Genomic DNA, 12,911 nt, shown 5'->3' on the forward strand with positions numbered 1-12,911 from the left:
ACCTGGATGTCAATGGCGCCATTTTATAAAATCAGAAGCATTTGAAAGCACGGATCTTGGTGTTTTGAATGCTTTTAAGTGCAGAGGATGGATTTGGAGTCTTATAGACCCCTGATCTCTCCATAAAGAGTACCTTTCACATGCCTATTTCTGTCACAAGGATATTTACATTCATTTTGACAGAAATAAAAGTGATAAAAAAAAAGTGTCCCCTTCCCACCATGCTCCACGCAATGGCGATTGTGCTTTGGTCCTGCATGCATGCAAACAGCGATCATCCCACAGGAGAAGTATGACCACGATTGTCAGATTATGGGCAGAAATTCTAGCATTAGACCTCCTCTGTAAATCTACAGTGGTAACCTGTAAAGGCTTTTAAAGCATCGTCCCTGGATAGTAAAATTTACATTATTTGACACTGTTGCATGGGCGTGCACAATTTCAAAGAGTGACATGTTTAGTATCTATTTACTTGGTGTAACATCATGTATAGTTAACAATTGGGTTATATATTGTGTTTTTTTTAGCATTAAAAAAAAAAAAAAAAAAAGTTTTTTTCCAAAAAAATTGCACTTGAAAAACCGCTGTGCTAATACCGCATAACAAAAAAATTGCAAAACCCACCAATTTATTCCCTATTACCTCTGCTTTAAAAAACTATCTAATGTTTGGGGATTCAAAGTCATTTTTTAGAAAAAATATGCAGGTTGTTACATGTAAATCCATGCTGTCTGTTGCTTAAAATGTTTTTTCCAGCAAGAACTGCATGAGGTGCATGAGGAGAGCTATGATGTAATCGGTATTGCTGAAACTTGGCTTCAATCCTCACATGATTGGGCTATTAATATGCCTGGCTATGCACTCTTTTGGAGACAGGGTAAAAAGGAAAGGTGTCAGGGTCTGTCTCTATGTGAGAAGTGATCTCAAAGCAAGTTTTTGAGCATGTAGGTCCTTTACAAAATAATCTAGAGTGGGTGACTGGGGACAAAGAGAAGGCTAATTTATTAAATACTTTCTTCAGCTCTGTGTATACAAAAGAGCATGGGGGAGCTCATGTCCATAATGGGGGTGGTATTGACACAGCCCCGAATGATCCACAATGGCTCAAAAGTGATATGGTCCAGAAATATTTAGACAGAATAAAGGTGATTAAAGCACCTGGACCTGATGGCATCCACCCACGGATCCTAAAAGATTTGAGCTCTGTAATTTCAAAGCCATTGTATCTAATTTTTAGGGACTCATTAATGACGGGAATAGTACCACTGGATTGGCGCAGGGCAAACATGGTGCCTATATTTAAAAAGGGATCAATGTCTTTACCAAGTAACTATAGACCTGTTAGTTTAACTTCTATAGTTTATACATATATATATATATATATATATATATATATATATATATATAGTTCTATAGTCGGGAAGATACTGAAGAAGTTGTCAGGCAAACCTGATTTCTTTTTATGAAGAGGTAAGTAAAACCTTGGACAGAGGGGTGGCTGTGGACGTGGTATACTTGGATTTTGCAAAAGCGTTCCCCACACGCGGCTTATGTGTAAGGTAAAGTCTACAGGCCTAATGAATGAAAACTGGCTAAAAGACAGAATTCAGAGAGTAGTGGTTAATGATTCTTACTCTGAATGGTCTAAGGTTATCAGTGGTGTACCCCAAGGTTCAGTGCTGGGATCCTTACTTTTTAATATCTTTATAAAGGATATTGGGTCTGGGATCAAAAGTAATATTTCTGTCTTTGCAGATGACACCAAGCTATGCAGTGGCATAACGTCCTTACAGGATGTCTCCAATTTACAAGCCGCCCTCAATGCACTGTCTAATTTGGCGACTATGTGGCAGATGAAGTTTAATGTTGATAAATGTAAAATTCTGCACTTGGGGGCTAAGAATATGCATGTATCATACATACTAGAGGGAGTACAACTGGGGTAATCCGTAGTGGAGAAGGATCTGGGGGTTTTGGTAGATCATAAGCTCAATAATAGCATGCAATGCCAAGCTGCTGCTGCCAAGCAGCAAAGTCCTTTCTTGTATTAAGAGAGGTATGGACTTCAGAGAGAGAGATATAATTTTGCCCCTGTTCATAGCATTAGTAAGACCTCATCTGGAATATGCAGCTCAGTTTTGGGCACCAGTTCTCCAAAAAGGATATCGGGGAACTGGAGAAAGTGCAGAGAAGGGCAACCAAACTGATAAGAGGCATGGAGGAGCTCAGCTATGAGGAAAGATCACAGGAACTGAATTTATTCACTCTTGAGAAGAGAAGAATAAGGGGGGATTATGATCAACATGTTCAAATATATAAGGGGTCCATATAGTGAACTTTGTGTTGAGTTATTCTCGGTCAACACAGAGGACACGGGGGCAATCTTTACGTCTAGAGGAAAAGAGATTTCATCTCCAAATACGGAAAGGTTTCTTCACAGTAAGAGCTGTGAAAATGTGGAATAGACTCCCGCCAGAGGTGGTTCTGGCCAGCTCAGTAGATTGCTTTAAGAAAGGCCTGGATAATTTCCTAAATGTACATAATATAACTGGGTACTAACATTTATAGGTAAAGTTAATCCAGGGAAAATCTGATTGCCTCTTGGGGGATCAGGAAGGAATTTTTTTCCCCTGCTGTAGCAAATTGGAGCATGCTCTGTTGGGGTTTTTTTGCCTTACTCTGGATCAACTGTGGGTATAAAATTGGGTATATTGGATTGTACGATATTTATTTTATTTATTTATTGTTTTTAAGGTTGAACGGGATGGACTTGTGTCTTTTTTCAACCTCAATAAGTAAACAAAAAGTGCCAGAAAAGGCCTGGAGCTCAACTGGTTAACAAATGAAACACTGCAATAACAACTCAAAATACATTACATGTTAATCATCTTTGATTATTTGTACTCACTTGTTATGAAACTCATAAATTTCCTGCATGTTCCCAAAAATAATGTGCTCCTTATTTGCTATACCAGGTGGAAGGTCTTCAACGCCACTTGTCATTTCCCATAGGTATGTCTGAAAAATGTTTAAAAGAAAAAGAAATTAGGTTTTTTTGTTTACCTGTAAAATTATTTCCCTGCAGTAAATCATAGGATACAGACTACAAATTCATGACTACTTCAGCTGAATGAGCATTGGTCAAAACAAAGCAGGAATCCCCACCCAGGCATAACCCTTCCCAGGTCAGCTAAGCCTCAGTTTTGTAGCAAGCATGAAGAACAGAAAAGAGGGGATGGATGTACTACAAGAAAATGATTTTATAGATAAAGCAAAAATCCTAATTTCTTAATTGTATAACACAAAAAGGTTCATATACATGACTACTTGAAATGTCCAAAGCATTAAACTTGAGGGGTGGGCAATGCAGCAATAAAGCAAACATGCCCAAAATGGAACAAGGGAAACTCCACTACAATGCTGCCTACAGAAACTTCCACCCAAAACTGGAATCCACAGACACGTGAACATCTACCTGCCAGAGGTAAATATAAAAAAGGTTTGATGGTGAACAGTCCAGGAAGCACTGACACTCCCTTAAAGGGCAGTCTCTAAATTTGCCATTTTTCAGAGAAGTTCCACTTCCGCTAACCAATACTTGAGCCAAAGGATTTTTCTCATGCGAGCAGACATATTGCCCATCCTTGCAAGCTGCCATAAGGAATCCACCAAGGTATCTAATGGGAAACTCAAGACTCACAGAAAATCTTCCCAGAGCTGTCAAATGGCAAGATCCTCCGTGTGTGATTCTATGGAAGAGAGAATACATTTCAAACGGATCTTAAGGTCTCGGCAAACTCTAACCACCGGCTGCAGAGCAGCTCCTACTAAAGAAGATGCCTTAAAGAGGGACTCTAACCTCTTATCTGTTGCAAATTTAAAGACTTATCGACTTAAGTGACACTTGGAGTAAGGTGGTTGGCAAAAGGCTTAAAAAAGTCCTTATCCTTGTGTAAAACAAGGTCAACCCTTAAAGGTCAAGGCTGCCAGCTTGAAAAACCTCATGGCAGAAGGTCGTTGTTTTAGGGGAGTTGCCTTACAAGAATGAAAGGACCACTTATGCACAAAAAAATATATTTTGCATAGAGGGTTCTGGGTTTGCAAGACTGAATGAGATGAGTGCCCTTCCTACACCTTGATGATTTCATCTAAATAGTTGATCTTGAGAGTTTTCTAAGATGCTTGGTTGGCCAACCAGCATTTTAGCCATATAAACCTCTGCATAATTACATGCTGTAGGTTAAACTAATGTAACACACCAAACAGCTGGAATCTAGTTCTGCATTGCGCTAATATTTGAGCAATTGCACCATCTATTCCTTCAATTCCTGGAAAGTCACTCTGATCCGATCCCGACAGAAAAGTCTTCTTGCAATACCTCAGAGCCTTGTTGCCTGTGACGCCAGAGCAAAAAGCAAAACTTGACACAAGGAAACCTTGATAGAGGTGGCATCCTTTACGGGAATGACAGTTCATGTGATAAATTAGTTGATCCAACATAGAAGGTAAAGCTCACTTTTTGGAAAAAAAAAACAAATGTGTTCCTGACCTGTCTTACGTCTTTTAGTTTTTTTTTTTTTTTTTACCACAAAGCAGCTTTCCTAGCTTAAGATATTTGTTTTTGATGCACTAGGTTTAAAATGCTTGCCTGCCACAATGCGATCATAGATAGAAAAGCCTTTAAGAGGGGAAAATAAATGGTCAAGTTGTTTCTACACTTTGTAGTAGAAACAAACTTGGATGATAAGGAAATACACTAGCTGAACTGGGATATACAGGAGTAACAGCTACAAGGGGGACCATGGCCATTTTTTCATTTCTACTGTGTTCAGTCTTGAAGACAGCAGCTCTTCCATATTATCTAGCCCATAGAGCAAGTATTATTCTACAAGTTTTGCTAAAATCTCAAGCCATATTCTATGCTGGCAAATTCTGTATGTTAAAAACTACAAGTTGTCAGAGTTGAAAGCTTTGGAGAAAGAAAGAAAAGGCAAGCATTTTAAACCTAGTGCATCAAAAACAAATATTTTAAGCTAGGAAAGCTGCTATGTGGCAAAAAAACCCAAAAAAAACTAAGAGACATAAGAAGACAGGTCATGAACCCATTAGTTTTTTTTTGGTGGAGCCCTGTAAATAAATGCAGAAAACACTTTAGTCTGTACAGTCTGTACTGTAGTCTATGTGCATGCTTTACCTAAATCCTAGATATCATGAAAGTCAAAAGTTCACCAATTCACATACTACAACCAATGCCTTTTTCTAATGTAGAAAAGGTTACAGGCTGGTAAGAAGCTTTTAAATATCTGTGATACACTGTGTGTGTGTGCAGCGGCGTAGCTAGCACATCTGGCACCCGCGGCTGGTCATTTCCCCCCCCCACCCCCCACGCCCTAAGAAAAATGGTATGTGGCAACATAGCGGCACCGAGCCAAAACTGTGGGTGTGGTCACATTGCATCAACAGTGGGAGGGGCTTAAATGGCCATATATGCTTTAACGATTGTGCTACAAGCGAGTATGTAAAAGACAGTACAAACCTCAGTACACTCATTTTAATAAAATAAAACTGTTCTATTGTATATCCTTTGTTACACACAGATTAAAGTGATATTAAAGTCTTGTTTGTGAAACTGGGCAAAGATGCTGCCTCGCCAGATTCATATAGGCCCATTCCCCTGCTCACAGCAGATATCAAGCTACTGGCCCAGATGCTGGCAACTAGATTAGCTCAGGTAATACACAAACTAGTGCACAGGGACAATCAGGGTTCATCCCCACTAAATCAACGGCCCAAAACATTAGGAGGCTTTTCCTGAACCTACAGCTCCCTGTTGACAATCCGGGCAACAGAGCTATATTTTCACTGGAAGCAGCTAAGGCCTTCGACAGTGTCGAGTGGCCTTACCTGTGGAAAGTGCTATAACATATGGCCTGGGGGCTAATTTTATCAGATGGGTCCAACTACTGTATGCCGCACCAGTGGCTAGGATCAGAATTAATAGGGAGCTGTCTGAAGCTTTTCCACTGTTTAGGGGCACCAGACATGGGTGCCCTTTGTCGCCCCTGCTGTTTGCCCTGGTCTTGGAACCGCTGGCAGCGCGGGTACGGGGAGACACAAACATAATAGTGTTCAAGCAGAGCAGGGGCACCGACGTGGTGTCAATGTACGCAGATGATACCCTACTTTACTTGGGGGACACGCCGGGTACCCTAAAAAATGTCATGACCCTTATCAAAGACTTTGGAGAACTATCGGGCTTTTCCATTAATTGGAATAAGTCGGTGCTACTGCCAGTAGATCCCATAATAGACCCACTGCCTAAAGGTGCGGAGATGGTGCAAATAGTATCCTCTTTTCGCTACTTAGGTATACAGGTGTACCCAGACCTGTCCCAATACATTGCTCTTAATCTAGTCCCTTCTCAGCAAATTCCGTAAAAAATTTAACTCCTGGTGCAAACTGCCATTGTCAGTAGTAGGGAGAATTAATCTTATTAAAATGGTATGGGCACCACAATTATTATGTGTTCAACAATTCCCCTGTATGGATCCCTCGAAGATTGTTTGACAGGATAGATTCCCAATTTAGGGAACTGATCTGGTGCAAAAAATATTGAAGATTAGTTTATTGACACTACAATATAGAAAAGATGAGGGTGGCCTGGCGGTCCCTCATTCTAGAGCCTACTACCTAGCATCCCAGCTTCAGCAGCTGGGGAGCGATAGATCTAGCGGACCCCATCCATAGACTTCTAGCCACACGTGATGAGAATATGACAGCTCTTGCGTGTCTGGAAGTAGGATACATGCACTTAGACCCTGAGGCCCCCACGGTGAGGATGCTAAAAACTATGGGCTTATACCAAAAAAATGTTAGGGATAAGGGGCTTTCTAAGCCACACACCAATATGGCGCAATGTTAACTACAAAGAAATACTAAAACTCAAGGGGTTCAGGAATTGGGAAATGTTAGGAATTAGCTATCTGTCACAACTATACAACGGACCAAATCTCAAGTCCTTTCTGGAAGTCCAAGAGGAATTTGACATACCTCGCATCAACTTTTTTAAATATTTGCAGTTACGCCACGCACTACAAACACAATCAAACCACGCCCCCCTTGATCTGACTGACCATACATTGATACAGGGGATCTTCATGGAGGACAATAAAAAGGGAATGATCTCTAGATGCTATCATATCCTCAATGTCATATAGAACCCCACCAACCTCCCCTGTAGGTGAGGTTGGGAGGGGGATATAGGGATCATAGATCGGGAGACATGGGATCTTTGTCTCTTTTCTGTCTCTTTGGTGTCGGTATCTGCTTCTTAAAAATTGTCACATTTATACATGCTACACAGAGCATATAGGACTCCCGTACGGCTGCACATACGGGGGATTAGGGATACTCCACTCTGTCCGAAATGTGAAGGTGATCGTGGCGACCTAATCCACATGTTGTAGAAGTGCCCCAAACTTTTCCGTTATTGGAAGGAAGTTTTAGACGTGATATCTCAAGGTTTATATGATAACTATTCCACGAGAACCAGTTGTGTGTCTGCTGGGCGCACTGGACGAGGATGCTCTAACCCCCTTGGCTCATGCGGCGGTCCTGCGATTGTTGTATGTTGCGTGCAAGCTAATTGCACAACTGTGGATCACCCCCAGGGTGCCCACTACGAGGCAACGGGTGGAACAAGTTAAACTACTAATAAGAGAGAAATTAACATACCAACACAGAAATTTCCCACGTAAATTTTACTCATTATGGCAGGCCTGGATGGATGTCCCAGGATTGGCACCACAGCTGATTAAGGACAGGCTCCTACAACAGTGGGGGGCACATAAACTACCAATTAGTGTCTACCAATGCTTGGTGACGTATATAATCCAAGGGGATATAGAGAACCGTGGTGGGTCATGGTAACCAATTTGATCAGGTTTATCACACCCTCAGGGCTCTGAGGGTCTAAAAAAGTTTAACTGTTTCCCTTTCTTTTTCTTATACGTTTTTTTATATAACACAGTAGTAGAAAAAGTATTTACAAGGTTCTGTATACACTGTACCAACTGACAGCATACTATGGAATGTTGAACGTTTTACCCCCTTTTTTTGCTATTGTATACTAAACATCATATACAATGTACTGTGAAAGTTAAAATAAAACCTTTTTCTGATTTAAAAAAAAAAAAAAAAGGTCTTGTTTGTTTTTTTTAAATAACAAACATGTTATACTTACCTGCTCTGTGCAGCCTGGATCCTTCTCTTCTCGGGTCTCTCGCTGCCGCCCGTGGCCCCTCCCTCCTTCCGGGTGCCCCCACAGCAAGCAGCTTGCTATGGAGGCATCCAAGCAGGCACACTCCGGCCCACTCTGTCTCCTGGTTGGTTCACTGGCTGTGATTGACAGCAGCGGGAGTCAATGGCTCCCGCTGCTCACAAAAGCCAATCAGGAGTGAGAGTCCCCCGGAGAGCAAAGGCTCTCATGAACATCATTGGATCGAGAGGGGACTCAGGTAACTATTAGGTAGGGCTGGGGGGACTGTTGCACAGGGAAGGTTTTTTACCTTCATGCGTGAAGGTAAAAACCTTGAGCCTGCTGCCCTAATAAAAATGATTGTTCTCCCCTGCCTTTTATACCTTATGCAGGCAATCCCAATACATCTACCCCCCTCCTTTTTTGCCACATACAAAAAAATGTACACGGCCTTCCTGTGGAAAAGCAAACCTCCACAAATAAAATATACCCGACTAACACTTCCCAAAACCAGAGGGGGAATTGGCCTCCCTGACCTCCACAAGTATCATCTAGCATGCCATTTGACTAGAATTGTAGATTGGAAAATACATCACCTAGAAAAAGCATGGGTTGCAATAGAAAAATGCTATATCCACACCCCTACACATACTCTCCCCTGGCTACCAACACGACTGTGACCCCAGACCCTCAAGACACATGCTTTTATATTTCCTACTTTACTGGCCTTTAACAAAGCCATAACACTACATGGTTGGTCTACTCATCTAGGACCTCTTACTTCCCTAGGCAGAAATCCAGAGTTCCCTCCCGGTGATTCCACGAAATTCCTGCAAAATGAATGGCCACATGAGGAGATTAGGGCCCACCAACTTTTTGACAGGGGCACCATAGGATCATACCAGGACTTGGTATCAGAATCTCACACAAACACATTCCCTTTCTGGTCGTATAGACAAATAAGACACTATCTAACGTCTAGTACACAAACTGCAATATGGACTAGAAAACTAACACCATTTGAATCCCTCTGCTCGAGCGACACATCTCAGAGACACATCATTTCTCAAATTTACTCCCTCCTTCAAAATAACAATCTAACAGCACCTACTGAAATCCCACGTTATTCATGGGAGACAGACTTACATTTGACATTGACGGAGGAAGACTGGGAAACCATCTACTCTTATGCACATAAAGGTTCAATAAATGTAGCGATACAAGAAAATGGTTACAAAATTAACCATTAAATACAGGACCCATCACGATTACACAAATTCGTACCTTCAATACCAGACGTATGTTGGAGATGTAAAAAGGCAGTAGGATCCATGATCCACATTTGGTGGGAGTGTGACTCCATCCAGCTTTTCTGGAGGGAGGTACACTCAAGAGGGAGACACACATTCGAAGAGCGCCCCCCACCCCCTCTCCCTTTATTTCCCCCCTTACCTTCTTCTGCTCTCTGTTCCCCACCTTATTACCTCTATTCTCACTACTTAAGTTCCTCCTCTATCCACCCCACACTCAAAACTTCTTATGATCCCCATGCCATGAGCCGATCAAAGTACAAAAAAAAAAAAAAGTTGCACAGACGTTATAACTAATTGACCAGTTTAAAAGGACTCTTCATAGTCACCCAATTAAACCCTGAATTAAACAAGACCAAGTTAAATGCCCCGCCTGTTCTGTAACTACCGCGAGAAAACCTGTTGATAGCGGTCTAAGTGGTAATGTTACCAGTTAAGATAAGACTTGACATAAGAAGGGTATGCCTGTTTTAGAATCCTGTTAAACCGACTGTAATTACAAGATTTTCAATATTCAAGTACACTTGATTGTAAATAAAACATAATGTTCGATTCTCCATGACTTAAGATATAAGACATTGCATTATTGTATACGCCATGGAAGCTTATTTTGTTCTACATGTTATACGATATGTAAACGCTTTTTGTACAATCATTTCCATAAAATCTTTTCTGAAAAAAAAAAAAAAAACCTTGAGCCTTTACAACCACTTTAACAAAGCAGGTGCTGTACTTAGAATGCACTAGTCAGGAGTAAGAAATGTAAAAGACAGTGAGGGGAATTTATCAAAACTAGTGCAGTCAGAATCTGGAATAGCTGTGCATGGCAACAAATTGGCTTCTACCTTCAGCTTGTTCAGCTTTGAAAATGAAAGCTATGAGCTGACTGGTTGCCATGCATACCTGCTCCCAGATTCTGTTTGCTCTAGTTTTGATTAATTCCCCTAAGGGCTCATTCAGACAGGCGCTGAGACATGTCCTGTATGCTGAGCCACATCTAGAGAGCTTCATCTATAGAAGTGGGTGCACAGATCCGAATGCATACACTGCGCGTTCGGATACATGCATCCCTTCCTGTCTACGTATCAAATTTTGACATTCGACTGTCCATGCAGTCCCAAATGACTTTGACTGGACTGCCTGTACAGGGATGCACAGAACACCAAGTATCCTCACGCGGTACACAGTCATCACATTGGGCATGGACGCATATGTTCCATGTGAATGAGGCCTAATTGTCATGAAGGCCAGATAGCAGGAAAGAGGAGATGTCAGATATTTGAATCTTTTCTTTTTAATCATACTTAGGTAGGTGTATGCTACATCTGTCCCCCCACCAGCTCGAAGGCTGAGAACCGAGTAATCAAACACCGCTGATCACTCAGTCCTCCCTGAGCAGAGAGCTGGTGACTGTCAGTCTCTGGCTCTCTACTCTGCCCCCCCCCCCCCTCGCTCACTGAAACACTGGGCTGTGGCGATCCAGGCATGTGAGCAGATCTTGACCATAAGGATGCAATATTTGCCTAGCCTTGACCGGCTCTGGGACGACAGCCCACTGTCAGCTGAAAACATGTCACAGGAGTGCAAAATAACCTGCACTGCTGTGATCCACAGGAGAAGTACAGCCAAACAAGCAATAAATCTATCACACGACCTGTCTCTCAGCTCCTGTTTGCCATTGCTTGAGACAATTTATAAATGTCCCTATTTATGTTGTGAACTCACCCTCCAGGGCCCAGGCAGGCGCCGCTTCCTAAGCCCAGGCTTTAGATCCAGGCTCGTTCTCCCTGGCAAGTCCTTCAGGCACATGCTGTCCTAGTCCAGGACCTCCAGACACCCCCTCTCCTAATCTGGGACCTCCAGGCACTTAGTTCAGTATCTCCCTTGCCCACCCTCCAGGGACCTTTGCCACACCAACCACCATTTCCACGTCAAGGACCTCTTCTTCTGCACCCCCCCCTCCTTGTCCAAGACCTCCTCTACAACCCCCCCCTTCCTCAAGTTCAGAGCCTCCTTTGCACCCTGCTCTCCGAATCCAGGTCCTTTGCCACACCAACCCCACCTTTCAAGTCCAGGGCCTCCTCTACACCCCCTCACAGTCTAGGGATCTTGGTGTACTCCATTGTTAGACCAGGGCCTCCTCTGCACCTCTCAGTCCAGGGCCTCCTATGTACTCATATATAAATAGGATACCAGAGCAGAACACGAGGGAGGTGGTCTCCCTGGACCCAAAGACAGTTACTATGGATATAGTGGACAGTAATGGAAGAGTGGGTTTTTATAAAAATTCCAAAGTTTTATTAAAGTATCAAAGGCTAAAATTTTCCACAGATGTCATTAACAAAAAGTTGAATAAAGTTGATCCATCATACATTAATGGATGGGCTTAGCGAATGCAAAATGTGCATGCGGTATGCCCATTAACCAGACCCACAGACAATAAACAAACAATAACATACATATAACACACACGGTGCAGGCGCCTGCATTACCACAGATGCACAAGGCCCCTATGGCTAAACGCCAAATAGAAATTAAATAACAGATAGCTAATTACAGAGGGGCATTGTGCATGTGTGGCCCCACGGGGAGGCGGGGATATGGAAATTGTACTGACCTTCGTGTTCTGCTCTGGTATCCTATTATACATTTATGCTTGTTTTTGGTTACGGATATAGCCTCCATATCTAGGGAGTGGCACTGGGCAAGAGATTATTATCTGTGAGATGGCATGAGTTATAAGGGTGGGCCTCCCTCTTGGTTTCTTCAGTATCCTACTATGTACTCCCCTCCTAGAAGAGGGCCTTCTCTCCTAATCCAAGGTCTTCGCCAAACCAACCCTTTTCTAGTCCAGGCCTCCTCTGCTCCCCCCCGCCAATTTCAGGGCCTCCACAGCACCACCTCCCCTAGCCCAGGTCCTCCTCTACACCTCTCCCATCCCAGGGTCTCCTCGGCACCCCCCCTTATCAGCTCATGGCCCACACTGCGCCCTCCAGTCCAGGGCCTCCTCTGACCCCCCTCAGCCCAGGTCCTCTACTGCACCCCTCCAGTCCATGGCCCCCTCTACACCCTCCCTCGTCCAGGGCCTCTGCCATACCAACCCCAACTTCCTAGTTCAGGGCCTTCTGCACACAAACCCCTCTCCTTGTCCTAAAAAATGCATTTCAGTTCCATGAAGGCTCTCCCATGCTGAAGCGTCACTCTGGATTGCTTTTCTATAGCGCTTAGGCAGGAAGAGCAGAGTGGTTCAGTCTCCCTCCTATTTGGTTCTCCAGTGTGTTGGAAAACTATGCAGCGGGCGGCAGTGACACCCTTAGCGCAGTGCTTTTCAGTGAGGGTGACGG

General features: G+C 43.0%; 1 protein-coding gene across 1 annotated transcript in view; it reads right to left on the reverse strand.

Annotated features, from left to right (window-relative positions):
* TRIO (trio Rho guanine nucleotide exchange factor) overlaps positions 1–12,911 on the reverse strand; it is a gene marked incomplete in the record, with an annotated part of 1,361,655 nt that overhangs the window by 676,601 nt on the left and 672,143 nt on the right. The window contains 1 exon segment of the mRNA XM_073630705.1: positions 2,909–3,018. Coding sequence (XP_073486806.1) covers positions 2,909–3,018 — 110 coding nt within the window.

This window comes from Aquarana catesbeiana, linkage group LG05 (assembly GCF_042186555.1).
Source record: "Aquarana catesbeiana isolate 2022-GZ linkage group LG05, ASM4218655v1, whole genome shotgun sequence".
Lineage (NCBI taxonomy): Eukaryota > Metazoa > Chordata > Amphibia > Anura > Ranidae > Aquarana > Aquarana catesbeiana.